General features: G+C 40.1%; 1 protein-coding gene across 1 annotated transcript in view; it reads right to left on the bottom strand.

The window, feature by feature from the left end:
* The window catches only part of baiap3 (BAI1 associated protein 3), a 30,916-nt gene that overhangs the window by 2,494 nt on the left and 12,689 nt on the right, over positions 1-15,733 (bottom strand). Inside the window, exons 6-27 of the mRNA XM_069674553.1 lie at positions 15,453-15,519; positions 14,676-14,889; positions 14,414-14,458; positions 13,768-13,845; positions 11,819-11,924; positions 11,555-11,662; positions 11,381-11,473; positions 10,576-10,679; positions 10,374-10,491; positions 10,083-10,207; positions 7,875-7,965; positions 6,743-6,799; positions 6,565-6,662; positions 6,423-6,474; positions 6,196-6,347; positions 5,915-6,038; positions 3,926-4,066; positions 3,690-3,785; positions 3,200-3,415; positions 2,944-3,012; positions 2,764-2,843; positions 399-507 (exon numbers count right to left, since the gene is read on the bottom strand). Coding sequence (XP_069530654.1) covers positions 399-507; positions 2,764-2,843; positions 2,944-3,012; positions 3,200-3,415; positions 3,690-3,785; positions 3,926-4,066; positions 5,915-6,038; positions 6,196-6,347; positions 6,423-6,474; positions 6,565-6,662; positions 6,743-6,799; positions 7,875-7,965; positions 10,083-10,207; positions 10,374-10,491; positions 10,576-10,679; positions 11,381-11,473; positions 11,555-11,662; positions 11,819-11,924; positions 13,768-13,845; positions 14,414-14,458; positions 14,676-14,889; positions 15,453-15,519 — 2,343 coding nt within the window. The remainder of the gene's footprint in view (positions 1-398; positions 508-2,763; positions 2,844-2,943; positions 3,013-3,199; positions 3,416-3,689; positions 3,786-3,925; positions 4,067-5,914; positions 6,039-6,195; positions 6,348-6,422; positions 6,475-6,564; positions 6,663-6,742; positions 6,800-7,874; positions 7,966-10,082; positions 10,208-10,373; positions 10,492-10,575; positions 10,680-11,380; positions 11,474-11,554; positions 11,663-11,818; positions 11,925-13,767; positions 13,846-14,413; positions 14,459-14,675; positions 14,890-15,452; positions 15,520-15,733) is intronic.

Raw genomic sequence — 15,733 nt, 5'->3', positions numbered from 1 at the left:
AAGGAAAAAATTACATTCACCCCTCCAGTTCTGATAGAAGGAAGTTTCATTGCTTTTCACACAAACAGCATGAAACCTCTGGCAGACAAACACGATATCTGTCTGCCAAACTCAGCCCGCTTGTGTAGCATGCCGTGACTTTTCATGCAAATCTGTCACATCCAATGCCAGCTGGTCAAGCTGGCATCAGGATACAGTGCAAACTAGGTGCCATATTGTTGTTCACAAGGGAACTCACTTTGCCTCTGAACTACAATCTGGTGACTTCATAAATATCTAATATATGCTAATGATTGCACGACAGCGAGCGTACAGAGCTGATTAAAGGCTGATGATAGCAACAGAGAGGAGAATCTGTACAGAGGATTTGTTGAAAAAATCATGTAGTAAGGACTCACCTCTACTGTGTACTGGAAGCGGTTGTAGAACTCCACCTGAACGCCCCTGTTTTCTGCAATCGCATCCAGGATCATCCGCAGCAGAAGCTCCCACATGCTTTGGAGAACTCTACGAGAATAAGACACCCACTCATTTGTGTTCGCCAGCGCTTTCAATTACACCCCCGTGCCCTCACTTAGCCTCACACTTTTTCACAAATAATAGCTCGATAATGAGGGAGTTCTAACACACAATATGTCTGAGCGCTCACTGTTTTCTCCTCATGCTGAAACGTAAATCAAAAGGCCGCACCAGTATTCTGGTTTGTGGATGATGTTCTGTTTTATGTGTAAGCAAGAAGAAGAAAACACACAGGGTGTGAATTGCCACAATCATGTTTTTATCAGCTCAGGAACACAGGAAAAAGTCATTCTTGCTTTTATTTCTCCGCGCTTGGACTATTGCAATGCCTTGTTTACGTACCTCAGTGCCCGAGCTGTAGCACAACATTAGATTGTGCAGAATTCTGCAGCCAGACTTCTCGCTAAGACAAGGCATACCTCTCACATCACCCCAGTTTTAGCTGCACTGCACTGGTTACTAATTCCTTTCGTGGGTGTACTTGGTCTGCATCAATGTTTAGGTGGGTGGTATGTGTCAAAGTTACATCCGCATGAATGGCAGAACCCAAGGTTTCCCAACAGAACATTGCCCAAAGCATCACACTGCCTCCGCCGGCTTGCCTTCTTCCCATAGTGCATCCTGGTGCCATGTATTCTACTGGCAAGTGAAGCACACGCACCCGGCCTTTCAATGTCAACAGGGGTCAGCATGGGCATCCTGACCGGTCTGCGGCTACGCAGCCCCATTCACAACGAACTGCGATGCACTGTGTTCTGACACCTCTCTATCAGAACCAGCATTAACTTTTTCAGCACTTTGAGCTACAGTGGCTCTTCAGTTGGATCGGACCACACATGCCAGCCTTCGCTCCCCAAGTGCATCATTGAGCCATCCATGACCCTGTTGCCTTGGACCTCCTTTATAAGGTACTGACCACCGCAGACCAGGAACACAAAGGGTTCACTTTCTGCCTAACATATCCCACCCACTGACAGGTGCCATTGTAACGAGATAATCAATGTTATTCACTTTACCTGTCAGTGGTCATAATGTCATGGCTGATCGGTGTGTAAGTGAGCTCGGTAAGTGTTCCACTTTGTATTCGACCGGTGGACACTGTTTCTGCTTCTAAATGCTGTCTTAACACACATTTTTACAAACTTGCCTTTTTAGCTGACAGCTAATTTTTTAGAGCTCGATGTGCGTACTTTAATGTTATTGTATTTTACTACCCTTTACTTCTTTTACTTAACATTTTCTTTTGTACAGTTGTGATTCTTGTGTTTTTATCTGCATTTGTGATTGTCTATTTTAACTTGTTTCTGTAAAGCACTTTGTGCCCCTGCCTTGAAAAGTGCTATACAAATAAAGTATTATTATTATTATTATTATGAGTACTTTTCACATTTCAGTGATGTCTTTTAAATGATTTTTATGTGATGTCACCTTTTTAAATGCTCCTTTGTTGCTTTATTTTATTTATTTAATTTTACTTATTTTTGTATCTTTTATTCTTTTTACTGTTCCAAATCTTTTCATATCTTTTCCCCTGATGTGATGTCGTCTTTTTAGCATCCTTTATAACCACATATATCGTCTTATATTGCTTTTATGCCTTTATTTATTTACTTTTTTTGTATTGCTTTATTGCTTTAACTGCCTTTTGAGATCTGCTTATTTATTTCTTTTACTTGTATATTTTTGTTGACCCTTTGTGTTTTGTCTGTTTGGCCTCACTGTTGAATGTTGTATAATCTGTATTCTGTAATCTTCTTGCCTTTGCTTTGTCTGTCAAATCACTTTGTAAACATCTGTTTTTAAAGGTGCTATATAAATATAGATGTTATTATTATTATTCCAAGATGACGGATCACATCATGCTTCAATCTTAATGTCAAAAAATAAGTTGTTCTCATTAAAATACAACCAGATGCCAAAGTCAATATTTCACACATAATTCTACACACAGTGAGTTTCACGGTTTGTTTGCAGGACTCGCTGTGTGTGTACTTGCTTAGATTTTTGTAACGTGCTCCATGTTCCTGTTGTAATATTTTTATGTTCGATTGGTTCTATAATTATGCACAGTTTATTTTCTTTTCTTATCATTACCTGCACAGGCACACCAGATGGAAATGAGCCACAGATTGTGGCACAATATTAACTGAGACTAGCTATAATAATTAATGTGCATTGCCTCTGTCAAACAGAAAATAAATGAAGTCATATTTAATGTGAGGAGGAGGAGGAAATAATAATTACCTGGTCAGATTCTCCTTAACAAGGTTTTCAGTGAGGATGCTCATGGTGTCCTGTAAGTACTTCATCAGAGGGGACACAGCCTGGAAGAATGTCACATTAATAAGTATGACATGGGTGCTGTGGCTGCACACACAACTGATACAAGAATGAATGCTGCAGAAGAGCACTATTGAGACTTACATCATCATTGTTGATGGAGTCTGGAGACAGGCTGATGTGCTGGATGTAACGCCGGAGCTCAGGCAGCATCTGCATAAAGAATATTCTCTAAGCATGAAATCCTGCCAAGGTTACTCTACACCTTTAGAGCATTAAAGTGACCAATAGTGAAGGTACAAGGTTTCGGCTGCCAGTGACAAATTACTCCCTAAGTGCACCATGGCTTATAATTTCAAGTGTAGTTATTGTGCAGGTAATTAAGCTCTGTGTAGGGCACCTTGTCGGTGAGCAGTGCAATGAGTCGTTTGGCTTCCCTCTGCAGGTCCAGGTCCATGTTAAACAGCTGCCCGTTGAGCGCCTTGCAAACCTGCTCCTTCCCGTCCACTCCGCAGGACTCCTCCATGGCCCGCTCCACACCCTGCCAGTCCAGGTCGCGAGGCAGATGACCCAGGAAAACGCGCACGTTCTCCGTGTTGTTCAGGCCGATGCAGAGCTAGCAGAAAGCGAGGAGGAGCAGAAGAGGAGAAACAGAGGGCGGAGTTGGAGAAACAAAGAAGGAAAAGAAGCAGGGCTACAGAGAAGTGGAGGAATGGGGTGCGAGTGTGAATGATTGACGACGACAAGGGGCAAGTGCTTCATTTTTCTTGACTGTAAGCATATCTGATCTCCCGCTGAGCCCTTTGTGTTGCCAGGGAGAACACTTGCTGACATTTACTTCCCACGTCATTGTGCGCCCACCCCCAGCTCTGTCTTGCTACAGGCGTTACCTGCACTGTGAAGCTCTTGTGGTCTCGGCCCAGCTGGTTCCTCTCAATCTTGCGAGTTATCATCTCTGAGTAGCACACAGCCTCGCTGCAGAAATTCTGTGACACATGAAAAACAAATACTCCGTTTATTAATCCTCAGTTCCCTTTTTGATTTTGCCTCTAATTCTATAAAACACATTTTATTAATCTCGTGTGTAGTCGTGTTGTGGATGTGCGTACTGGAGTGTGGTACTCACATCTGTCAGACGGGTGATAAAGATGAAGGCTCCTGCAGAGTCGGGCCAGGCCAGCTGGAGCCAGATCTCGCGTACCTGGCTGAAGCATGCTGTCACCTCCACTGCTGAGGAGCTGTGTTTGGCCTGCTGCACAGGCTCCAGCTGCTCACATAACACATAACACAACATGCAACATGTTACGAGCATGTGTGAAGAAAACAGGGAACTTTTTTTTCATGTGTTTTTAATTTTGCAACTCATTTGCTTTTCTTAAAGGGACAGTGATGCTTAATGTCAGCCCAATGTTTAGCATTAGTCGGGATTGTATCATTTATAAATGTTTTGTAACACACTTAGCTATAAGCATCAATAAACGCGATGTTTTTCATGTTTGTCAAAGGCCTAACTCCTATTGAAACATTCCTTTATTATGTGTGATTAGTTAATAAAAGCTTAATAATTAACATAGTTGTAATTATATGTTATATATGTCATTAGTACATTTTAACACAGTTTTAGGGTCTGTGTCCACTAACAGCGTTTTTTGCTCTGGCAACGCACAAGACCTCAATTTCAGAGCGCTTCACACCGGCGTGTACTGTTGCTAGGTTACAAAAGTTGTCTGGCGGAACTTCCGCTCCCCTGTTAGTTACTGTAAGTGCGTTTTAAATCGCTCTGTATGCTTCATATTAGCTGTTTTTCAACAAAATTTTACAAAGAAAAGATAAAAACAATGGAAAATAATCGTGTCCCGGCATTTGCCGCAGCTCTCGACCTGGAAATTGTACCCTCAAAGAAACGAAAGGATAAGCTTCTACTCTGCTGCTGTGGTTGACAAAGCTCTGGCCCCTGGCGTTTCTGTGCTGAGGAGGCTGAGCGCTGAAAACACTGATTTCTATAGATTGGTATAGAAAATAGGCACTTCCATCTCAACAAACACTGTAAGTGGACACAGGCCCTTAACCAGATTTGCTATAAAGCATTTACTGTTATTTTACTGTATTTAACAGTTTAATCAGTTGATTTAACAGGTAATAAACCATGTATAACATGGACAGAACTGGTTTGGATTAATAAACACACAAACAAACAACCTGGGATATTATAAAAAACTTTACATATGCTTGCAACTACATTAGCGTGTGATACAGAGTGATATGAAGACGATTTTAAGGATGTTTACAACAGCAGGAGCTCTTATATTGCAAGATTCATACGGGACTCCTCGGATGGGCGTGGCTTTGCAGGATGTAACAGTGTAGCATCAGCGAGCTCTGTGACCTTCAGCCGTCTCAGCAAGCTAACATTCCGAGTTTCCTTTGAAACAAGCCTCACCTGTGGAGCGCTTGCTAAGGTTTGCTCCATGGGGATGTAAAGAATGAAGTTACCCGAGTCTTTGTATTTTGTAGTATTTGGGCTGGGCAGCTATTACAGACCCCCATCTGACTATATTTTTGTTGTTGGACATAAATAGGTCTAAATCTAAATGTCAATATATTTATTTTAGCACTTCTTAGTTGTTCATATTTTCCAGTATAACATTGTGATAGTCAGTTTGAGACTTTGTCAACAGTCAGGTAGAAGTCATTTGAAAAGGGAAGTCTAGTCACAGTTGGAGCCGTGCCAGCAGTACAATAAGCTAGAATCGAAGTATAACTTTGTAAATCAGTGATCGTAAACAAATAAAAAATCATCTGTTTGGAGTTACAATCAGGCGTGAGGTCTCCTGTAGGTTTAATCTTGGAGTTAAGGCAAAGATTAGGTTAATAATCAACTTTTTAGGTTACGGTTTTGCTAGCTTTTCCACAAACTGACGAGCCGAGCTCAACGAAGCGGACGAGAACGCACATCAGGCACGCAACACTCTGTGTGACGCAGGATGTAAGGCTCCACCCCAGGGTGACATACCATGTTTTTAGGGAGTCCCGTCTTCATACATTCTTTAATACCCTGAGTCTACATTAGTGACATTTTATTATTCACACAGTTTCTATGGCAGACTCCTCTTACCTTGTCTGTCTCCACTGCTTTACAAATCCTGTCACAGGACCTGTCGTGAATGATCTGCAGCCACTTGTGAATCGAGGACTTGAACCAGTTATGAAAGCCTGTCAGAGCCAACATCTTAGCATCCCTGTTAGAGAAGACAACACAGCTTTTTAATAAACTTAAATTGGAAGAAAAGGTTAAACTTCGCGCCTCCTCGCTGACATTTCAAACGAAGAAAACAAGTCTGAGAGTTTTTAAACGCCGCTGTGTGAGGAGATATTAGAGTCGAACTGATAACCAACTTGAGAGGAAGAAACTCCCGAAAGCCTTTGAGGATTTTCAAGGACATGAAGAGTTCGAAGATGGTCTCTCCCATCGTCTGAGTCAGTCTGGAGCTCTCCTGCTCCAGAGTCCCACAAACCCGCTCCATCGCCATGTTCACATCATCCGCTACCTGAAGGACGAGACGATGCGTTCAAGTAAAGTCAAAGTCAGCAACAACAACAACAGTGTCCTTCTAATGACAAACCTGCTTCTCCAACTGCCTGTATGAAATGCTGAAGAAATCCACTTTCACTGCACTGTGAGAACAAAACGAAAGAATCAGTACAAAAATAGCTAATGCAAATCAATGTTTTTTTCTTAGGGGGATGTTCAACGCTCATAGTCACCTGAAGAAGAGCTTGTTGTAGATGTTCTGGGCTCTCTGCACGTCTGCACACACAGCATCGACCACCTGAACCAGCTTCTTCAGCTGATCCTCCAGACTCTACAAATCCATACACAGTCAGTAAAATCATAAGATGTAATGATTTCTATCAGAAGTACTTGTAATCAGTAAGAGCTTACCCCGTCCTCCGGTTTATATCGCGCAATTAAGCTCTCGTACCATTCTGCACTTCCTTTCTGTTGAAATAATTCAGCAAATCAAGAAGAATAACTGGGTTAATTAAAGGTTCCCTGCGGATTGTTTGATGTTGTAAACACTCGGCTTTTCTTATGTAAACACAACGTATGCATCCTCAAAGCTTACAATGCTGAATACATTTACAGCTGCAGAAAATGCTTCATTTACAATTCATCTCTTTCTGGTCTTTAACTTTGCTGCTTAACCATCAAAAAGCTATTATGGCTGCATTAAAGAATAAGAAAACAGAGATAATGAGAATAAAGTCGCAATATTACGAGAAAAAAGTTGTAATTTTACGAGGTTAAAAGTTGTCATATTACAAGATATTGGGCTATGGTTAGCCTATATGTTATATTGAAGGGGACTATCAGAAGAGCAGCCAGTCCTTGCCCATTACTACATGTTACAGTATCACAGTCTGCAGGGAACCCAAGGAGACTAGGAGATCTCGCATGTTTTCACGAGGTACATGTATGCTATGCTTCCATGCTACAGGGTGTGTTCAATAAATATAGCTCAGACTAAAGTTAAGCATTAAGCCTCCTGTGCAGTCATTTACAAGCATAACTTCACAAGATGCTCAATGTGAAGTTATATTTCACACGTTCTGCATTTTAGCGCTGACAGCTGGCTGCTCTTCTTCATAATAACATATAGGCTAACAATAGTCTAAAATTACTACTTTATTCTCGTAAAATTACAACTTTATTCTTGTCATATTACGACTTGATTCTTGTCATATTACTACTTGATTCTTGTAATACAAGAAACTTTATTTCTCGTAATATTACGACTTTACACTTGTAGTATTATGACTTATTCTCGTAATATAACGACTTTCTTCTCGGAAAATTACGACTTTATTCTCATAATCTCTGATTTTTTTTCTGTAATGTGGCCCTTAAACTCCATCATAAAAAACAACAGCTATCTGATTCATTATTTTAATGATGTACATGTTTTTACTTGTGTAACGTTACTTTCATGCAATACAAATTATACTGGGACCTGCTCATCATGCCTTTCATCTGCAGAATAATCTGTATTGTTTTTTACCACTTTCATTCTTACCTTGACTGCAGTAGTGATGTCCAAATGCAGTTCATTTCGAAGAGGACATACAGTCTTAAACGCCCGCATGTTCTGTATATAGCCAATCCCCCTGACATACACAGACAGGAAATGAAATCAATAACAAAACAACGCTGCCCTCAAGTCCTGGGGTCTGTTTCACAAAGCAGGTTTATTGAAAACTCTGAGTCTGTTAACACTGAAATGAGGGAAACTCTGAGTTTTCCGTTTCACAAAGGGAGGTAATTTAAGCTCTCGGTCAGTTTCCGTAGTAACAGACTCTAGGAACCTAACCTGGTCGCGAGCAGGTTTTCTTCAGGAAACTCAGAGTTTCGCTCTGTCTCCTCCCTCTAGAATATAAAACCAATTCGGTTTTATATTCTCTTATATTCTCTTATATTCTATCAATTCGACTTCCTCATTCATTCAGCCCGTCGCACGCGTGTGTTTAAGCGGTTACTGAATTAAAAGAAGAAACGTTGCGTCTCTGTGGTGCTCTGACCACGTTGCAAAAGTCTTTTATATTTATGATAAAAAAAATCAAAAGACAAATCTGTGTCAAAGTCATCATTTTTAGATTTTCCACCGCCACTGCCGAGAGCGCTCAAATAAGACACCGTAAGTTATTGGATTTCTTTTTTTTAAACTAACACATTCAGTTTAATCAACATGAATTATAATGTATGTGAAGTCAGCATCATGTTAGGGATAAAGCTAATGCACATTAAAACAGCCACTGAATGATATTTCATTAGTTTAATATTTAGAATATGATTGAAGTGCTTCCATGTATGTTTTTTTCTCCCGCTGGATTGCTCCTAAATTAATATAAATTTTAGCTTCCGGTCGTGATTAAGTATTAAATAAATAGACCAGTTCAAACTTGCGCATTAACTCGAGCAGCAGTTTCTTCCCACGCCGCTTCTCTCTCTTTTGCAGCTGCAGCCATGTTACTTTATTTTTCTGAACGTCCACATGAGGATTTCGAGCTCCACTGGTGTGACGTAGGAGGACCTCTTTTTGTGTACCGTTGCCATGGTGAATCATGGTGTCTGGGCTCCATTAATGCTGACTTTTTACAGTCAGCGTGCACGCACTTAACTCCGGGTGAACCTACTCAGAGTTGATTGAACTAACTCTAATCAGCTGTTCTGGAACCGAAAACTCAGAGTTTCCTATCTCAGAGTAGATCGACTCAGAGTTCAGGGTTAGACTCAGAGTTTGTTGAACCTTCTTTGTGAAACGGACCCCTGCTGGTTTCCCACCTCACACACTCTGTCCTTAGAATAAAAACAATCTACATTCTTACTAAATTCACTCCACTCTATTGTATGTAGCATCCTGCATTATCTCTGCAGGAGAGGAGACGAGCAGCTTTAACTGTTTAGTGAGTCATTATGTAACTGTGTGTGCATGAGTATATGTGTGTTTCTGAGGTGTTGAAAAGATCTCCTGGAGGTGTTGATCACTGGGCAGAGCTGGACTTCTTACTGGTGAAGTTTCTTTAAATAATAGTCTCCAAATGAGTGCGACACAGAAACATAAAGGTCAGTAATTAGCTGATTTTAATGGCTGCTATTCATGACGAGCAAACTCCCTAATTTCGTGTAGTTAAATACTTTTTTATAACCTGTACTTAAGGCCAACGACTGAGTCAGTGTGTCTGTCCAACACTTTAGGAGCAGAATATCTCAGCAATCCTGGCCAGACTGCAAACACATGTAACACAGATATCCATGGTCCTCCATGATACTGTACTTTCTCAGGATATTTGGACACCTGGTTCTGGTTTAAGATGGCTTTTGCCAACACATTGTTCAATGACAATGTGTCTCAAAACTTCAATGAAGCACGCAAATGAAAGTCATGTCTCCAGGAAGGATGCTAATGATTTGGTGTATTTCTCAAGCTTAAAACTCCATATATAAAACCCTAATGTAAAAGTGTGTTCTTGGTTTCTTATGATCACAAACTTACAGCCCTTTAGCATTCTATAATTTACAATGTGTTAGGAACAAATGTTAAATACTACCTTTTGAAATGAGTAATGAGCAATGATCAAGATATTTCAGTGTGACTAAGGAGGCCAACACTGCTCCCTCCACAGAGCACGACTGGCTGCTTGAAGTCTCTCTGTGTCTGTCGGGGTGAAAGTGTTCTGGTTATGGGTGCCACAGTGGACGTGATGTGATGGCCGTGTGACTTTACCTCAGCATGAGCTCGTAGCGTGTAATGGCAGCGGCGCTGGTGCAGGGGAAAACCTGACGCATGTTCTTCATCAGGCACAGACAGTGCTCTGTGTACAGCCTGAAGCTGTCTGACAGCTGCCTCTCCTGGACACAGGAAGGGCCCTCAGTTATAGCTTCAAGTACACCGGCAGGGAGACATTTTTGGCAGAACCAAAAACCTTGATGCATGTCAGTGAAGAGCTGAGCTAATGAGGTGACAGTTTCCAGATGATGAAAGTTTTTTCTTTTTTATGTGGTTCTGAGCACCTACCAGGTCTCCCCTCACAGCAGCGGGGTCCCACTCTGCATCGATGGTCCTCAGGAGGCGCAGCAGCAGGGAGTAGCACATCCTCTGCGTTCGATGGTGGCTGCTGTAGCACTGCCAACGGCTATGATAAAAAAAAAAGTGTTTTACCTGATTCTAAAGCTTTCACGTTTGATTTAATCAGTTTTATTCCTCCATTAATACTCACACAATGGCCTGCTGCAGAGGTGAGAGATCAGTTTGCACAGCATGGTGAGTCAGCACGGTCCACGCTGCAGGACAAACCTGCCCGTTCCAGTTGTAGGGCTCTCTCTGTAATTGTACATCATGTCAATCATAATAACAAGTGTGAAAATAATTTGTACATACTAATCAAAAACTTAAGGTTGCTTTACAAAATGGCATACAGTCAATAAATAATTTTAAAAAACAACATAATGCACTGCTAATTAGCCAAATAGCTAATTAGCTAGTTTAACATATTATTTTGTTTCATTCATTCATTGTCACATTTTTTCAGACCAGATTTCCACCTCCTGTGCTTCAGTCTGGCGGCAGAAAAATGAAATATTTTCTTTGTATTTTTTGAATGCAACAAAAATAGACTTTGTACATCAGTGTGCAGCAACAAAAGACTTCCAATGTATTAGAAATAACGTGCTGTTCTGTTCAGTTCTCTACCCTGCAATTTGATATTTTCAGACTGATATGACTCAACTCTTATTGTCAATTATACAGATCATTTACATTCTCGGCAGTCAGAAAAAGCACCGTTGTTTTAGAATCCCAATTAGTGGCCTGGAGGCCATGCTAACAAATCAAGCCAGCAACTTAGCAATGAAATCCAACCTTAGACCTCAGTGCTTTTACTGAGTAGCTGATGATTAAATTATTAAAACAACTGAAATTAAATATTTAAAAAGTTATTGAAAAAAAGCTGTTGCAAGAGGGTATGTTAATGCTAAAAGTCCCAAGTAACAGTTGCTTTGGATAAACATCAGGAAGAAAGTCACCTTAACATGAGTGTGCTCATATTCCACAATCTGACTCAGCATTTTCTTGTGAATGGAGACATTTGAGTCTTTCTTGGACAAATCTGTGTCTCTCTGAAAGACAAAAAAAGTATTCAAACTAGTAATTCTTCAAATACTTCATATCAAGTGTATCCTTAATTTAACAGTACAGACCTGGCAGGTGAAGAGCTTCAGTATCAGGTGACACTCTCCCTGAACTTTGGACGTACTCGATCGAGGCTCAAGCTTAAACCAGGTGTCATAGCCGGCGACTGGGATCTCCTGCATGAGGAAAACCAGCAAGATTAACCATGCTTACGTACGTACAAGGGAATCCCTCTCTTTAAATCCTCAGAAGAATCTATCTGAGGTTTGTGTTTGATTTATTGGAGTAGCTCTACACCTCTGTCTAGAGAGTTTTACACTTGGAACGCTCACATTCAAAGGGATGTTGATGCATCCAAGGAAGTCATCTGCGTTCTCTTCAGAGCCCGATGATGCAGATCCATTGGCACGCACTGACTTTGCAATCTGCTTGAAATACCTGACAAGAAAAAACAGAGTACATGGAAAAAAGAGCCTTTTACCTAGCTTTCATCAAACATCGTTTTAAAGCATTTAGCTAACGCCTCCATTCGCTGTGACTTACAATTAGAGCGCCCGCAGAGTTTCATTTCTTGGTAAAAGTTGGCTCACATCCTTCAAATTGCACATTTTCTTTTGTTCCTTGGTTATGATTGACATTCACAGGTTTTCATTAAACATGTCTGCAATTTATTAGTCTCTCCATGGCCGCAGCTGAACTCTGTGTGTGCACAGCTTTATTGGCACTGGACTTTCCTGTACATCTGTCTTTCTCTGAGGTTAACGGTTAAAACTCCCAAATGACCCCCTAAAATTAAGGTATCAGGGTTTTCCAATGAATGTAGACAACCTATTGTATATTTTGGCTTAATTTCTAATTAATACGACCTTTTGATTGACAAGCTATCTATGCCAACTGGATGAATAAAAATAGCTTATGATGCAAATTGTAAAAATTCAACATATTCACACAGCAGCCATTTTCCTCTTATGTAATGCTCAGGTTGGGTACTCAAATGCTGATAAAATTTTGTTGTATTTCAGGTTGTAAGTTGTATAAATGTATTTGAATTTTTCATAACCATAACAGCTGAAATTAGCATTACACCAATTCGTAGCTTATATTACGTTAGCTAGGAGGCTAATTCATAGTCAAGGAAGGAAGTGAATTTAAGAAAATGTATTCCTTTCCTCTTGTAGAATTTAACACTAACAAATGGTAATATTATCTATCAGGTAGGCTACTTCCTAGTGTATGGTAATATTAGCTTATAAGTGGCTGAATGCTAATGTTAGCTGTTCTCTGACTGTAGCTAATAGGTTATCAAATATTTTGTCGTAACTTGAAAAGCGCAAATGCTGTGAAAATGTTGCTGTATTCAGGTTGTATAAATGTAGACAATCTGAAATTATGGAGCAACATAGGGCAATATTTTAAAGTAAAACAACATTTATATTTTATATTTATATTTTAAAGTATGTTACGTCAGCTAGAAAGATAATTCATAGTCAAGGAAGTAAATGTACATACATGTACATGAGTTTAACATTACCAAATGGTCATTTTAGCTATCACTTCCTAGCTTATGGTAATATTAGCTAATAAGTTCCTGAATGCTATTGTTAGTTGTCCTTAAAGACATTGTTGTAACTTTAAAATTTCCGATCTCCTTCCAGATTTCCACTCTCCATTGTTTTTTCAGTCGCTGATTAATCAAGAAGCAGTGAAATAATAGCGTTCATCAGATACCCAAAGTTTATATGACTTAAAGTTGAGCTGAAACGGCATTTCGAGAGTATCTAGCTTCCGTATCGTGACGTATTTCTGAGTGAAACAGGACGTGCAGGCCGGACATATCATTAGAGGGATTTGATTTGAACGTTGAGAAGTGGGCGTAGACGTTCTCCACAGCGCAGTAGCTAGCTAACTGACCGAGCGTTCTTGGTGCTCTGCGGCTAAATGTCGGAGATTGATTGGTTGAAATTGTTTGGTGCTAACTTTTCTGTATTTTTTTTGTAAATAGAAATAGATGCACAATATTACCGGGGATGTGATCTAAAAGGATTAAAATTACATTTTTCATTTCACCTCGACTTTAAAACCTGGAACTCAGACACACAGCATTGCATCAGCGCAAAATTGCAGCTGTGTGTGAATATGGTCAATTGTGCAGAAAATACCATTTTGTCATTAGGTTGTTCGACAGTAGAAATAGATAGAATCAGACTTTCTAACAAAGATGTAGCTCATGCAGCTCCATTAGTACACTTCAGTAAGAATTACACAGCGTATTTTCTCCTACCTTCCCATTCCTCGAAGTCCGCTGACTTCATTGAGCTTTTTGCAGGCCTCAGCCACAGACACGTCATCGTCATGATCCCTGAAGGAAAGAAGATAATAAAGAGCATGCTGCATTATCTGAGTACAGCCATAATCTCAGTCATCTCTGGCACGGCCTTTACATAGGCTACCCCCATTGTTATTACCTATGTAACATGTATTGTGTTGTATTGTTTTGTAGTGCTTGAATAGCAATTGTATTGATGACATAATGTTTTAACCTGCAGGGGCAAATAGAGCTCCTTAGCTCACTCGGGAGCACTTTTATTGATGTGCATTGTCCCTGGAAAAATAAATATATATATACTGTATATATAAATAGGTAAACAAGCTCACATATCAATCAATACCCACTTAAATCAAACCAATATGTTTGTCTATTCAAACTAAAAGACCTTTTTGTGTTTGCTCAGCGATCCAAAGCTGAAGAAGCAAAGTAGCCTGCCACAGGTGCACAATATTTGCTGCGTGACTCTTTTGTGTGTGTGTGTGTTTATGTTGTTTTATATGATGCACTCATAAAAAATTGACCTTATCTGACATAAAAGTTTAAAAGTTCAACCAAAATAATGAAAATCACTCAAGGACTTCATGTGTACTAATCTTACCATATGTCCAGATGTAGGAGGTCATTGTGAACGTCGTCTATTTCACTGTAAAAAAAACAATAACAGAAAAATTACAATTTTAATTAAGTAAAACTGGTTAAAGAAACCTCATTCTTTCAGCGATCCTTCCACAGAGATAACAATGTGCTTCACTGCTCACATAACCAACAGCTCTAAGGCATTCGTGTGAAACAAGTGAACCTGTGAATGTATCACGTCACCATGTCCTGTCCTTTGGTAAAGGTCAAACTGCTGTACTCACAACACAAAGTGCTCGTCCCACACTGGGTTGAGAGTCTCCGGCTTGACCTCGGTCACCTGGATGCACCTGGCAGGTAACACCTCCTTGGTGCTGGAGCGTTTCTCCAGCTTCTCCTTTCTCTTTCTGAAGCTGAACTTTCTCTCCTTTTTGTCGTCCATCTCCCGAGGGCTCTGGCCCACCAGGATTCCCAGCATGCAGTAGGGGTCGCTGTAACCTGGCAGAGGTGGCGGGGAAAGACAGGAAAGGTTAACACACGTGAAGCAGCCTAGCAGCAAGAAGGGTTTCCGTCTGGTGCAAGTCAAATAAATTATTTGACTGACCAGGATTTGGTAAATCAGATTTAATCACATTTTTTTATTACTATGGAGACATTGTTTTTTTTTAATCTTTTCTTTTAAAAATGTAAGATAAGATAGAACTGTATTAATCCTGAAGGATCATACAATAAAGAAATACTATTCACATACTGGCATCACATTCTGCAGCCTTCAAGTAATTACATGCATGCTGTACATGAACAGAAGGTATGCACACTCGATTTTCACATGTGTGGGGCTCTGTATTTCTCTGCAGATTTCATTGGCTGTTATATTATACTGGAGAATATTAAACATTCCTCATGATGCCAGATAAAGTAGTGAGCAGGTTGGACAGAATTCTACCCATCATGCACTGTATCATTGTGATGTTAGTTTTTCTATTCCATTCACTCCTGGATGAGCCGTACTTCACAGAACTGTTTGATTTTCTAAGAAATAAAAGCTGATTTTGTCTCACCGTTAGCATCCTTGGCCATTAGATTCTTCGCTTTCATGACAGAGACTCTCAAGGAGAAACTGGCTCGCTGTGAAAAAACAAGACATTTACTGACAGTTCAGTAAGTAAGAGCGTGTAAATACATCAAATCAAGGCCGTGCATTCAGTTCATTACAATGTATTCTCTTTAACTCCGCTGTCCTGTATCTTGACTTAGAAACATCAGCATGCATTGTTGAGTAAGAGAGTGAAAAATCGATTCCTGTACATTTCATCAGGTATCTTTGTGAGTAGAAGAAAAC

Source organism: Semicossyphus pulcher, unplaced genomic scaffold (genome assembly GCF_022749685.1).
Source record: "Semicossyphus pulcher isolate SPU_LCO1_2020_fin unplaced genomic scaffold, fSemPul1.0.p SCAF_23, whole genome shotgun sequence".
NCBI lineage: Eukaryota > Metazoa > Chordata > Actinopteri > Labriformes > Labridae > Semicossyphus > Semicossyphus pulcher.
This window is presented reverse-complemented; position numbering and strand designations above follow the sequence as displayed.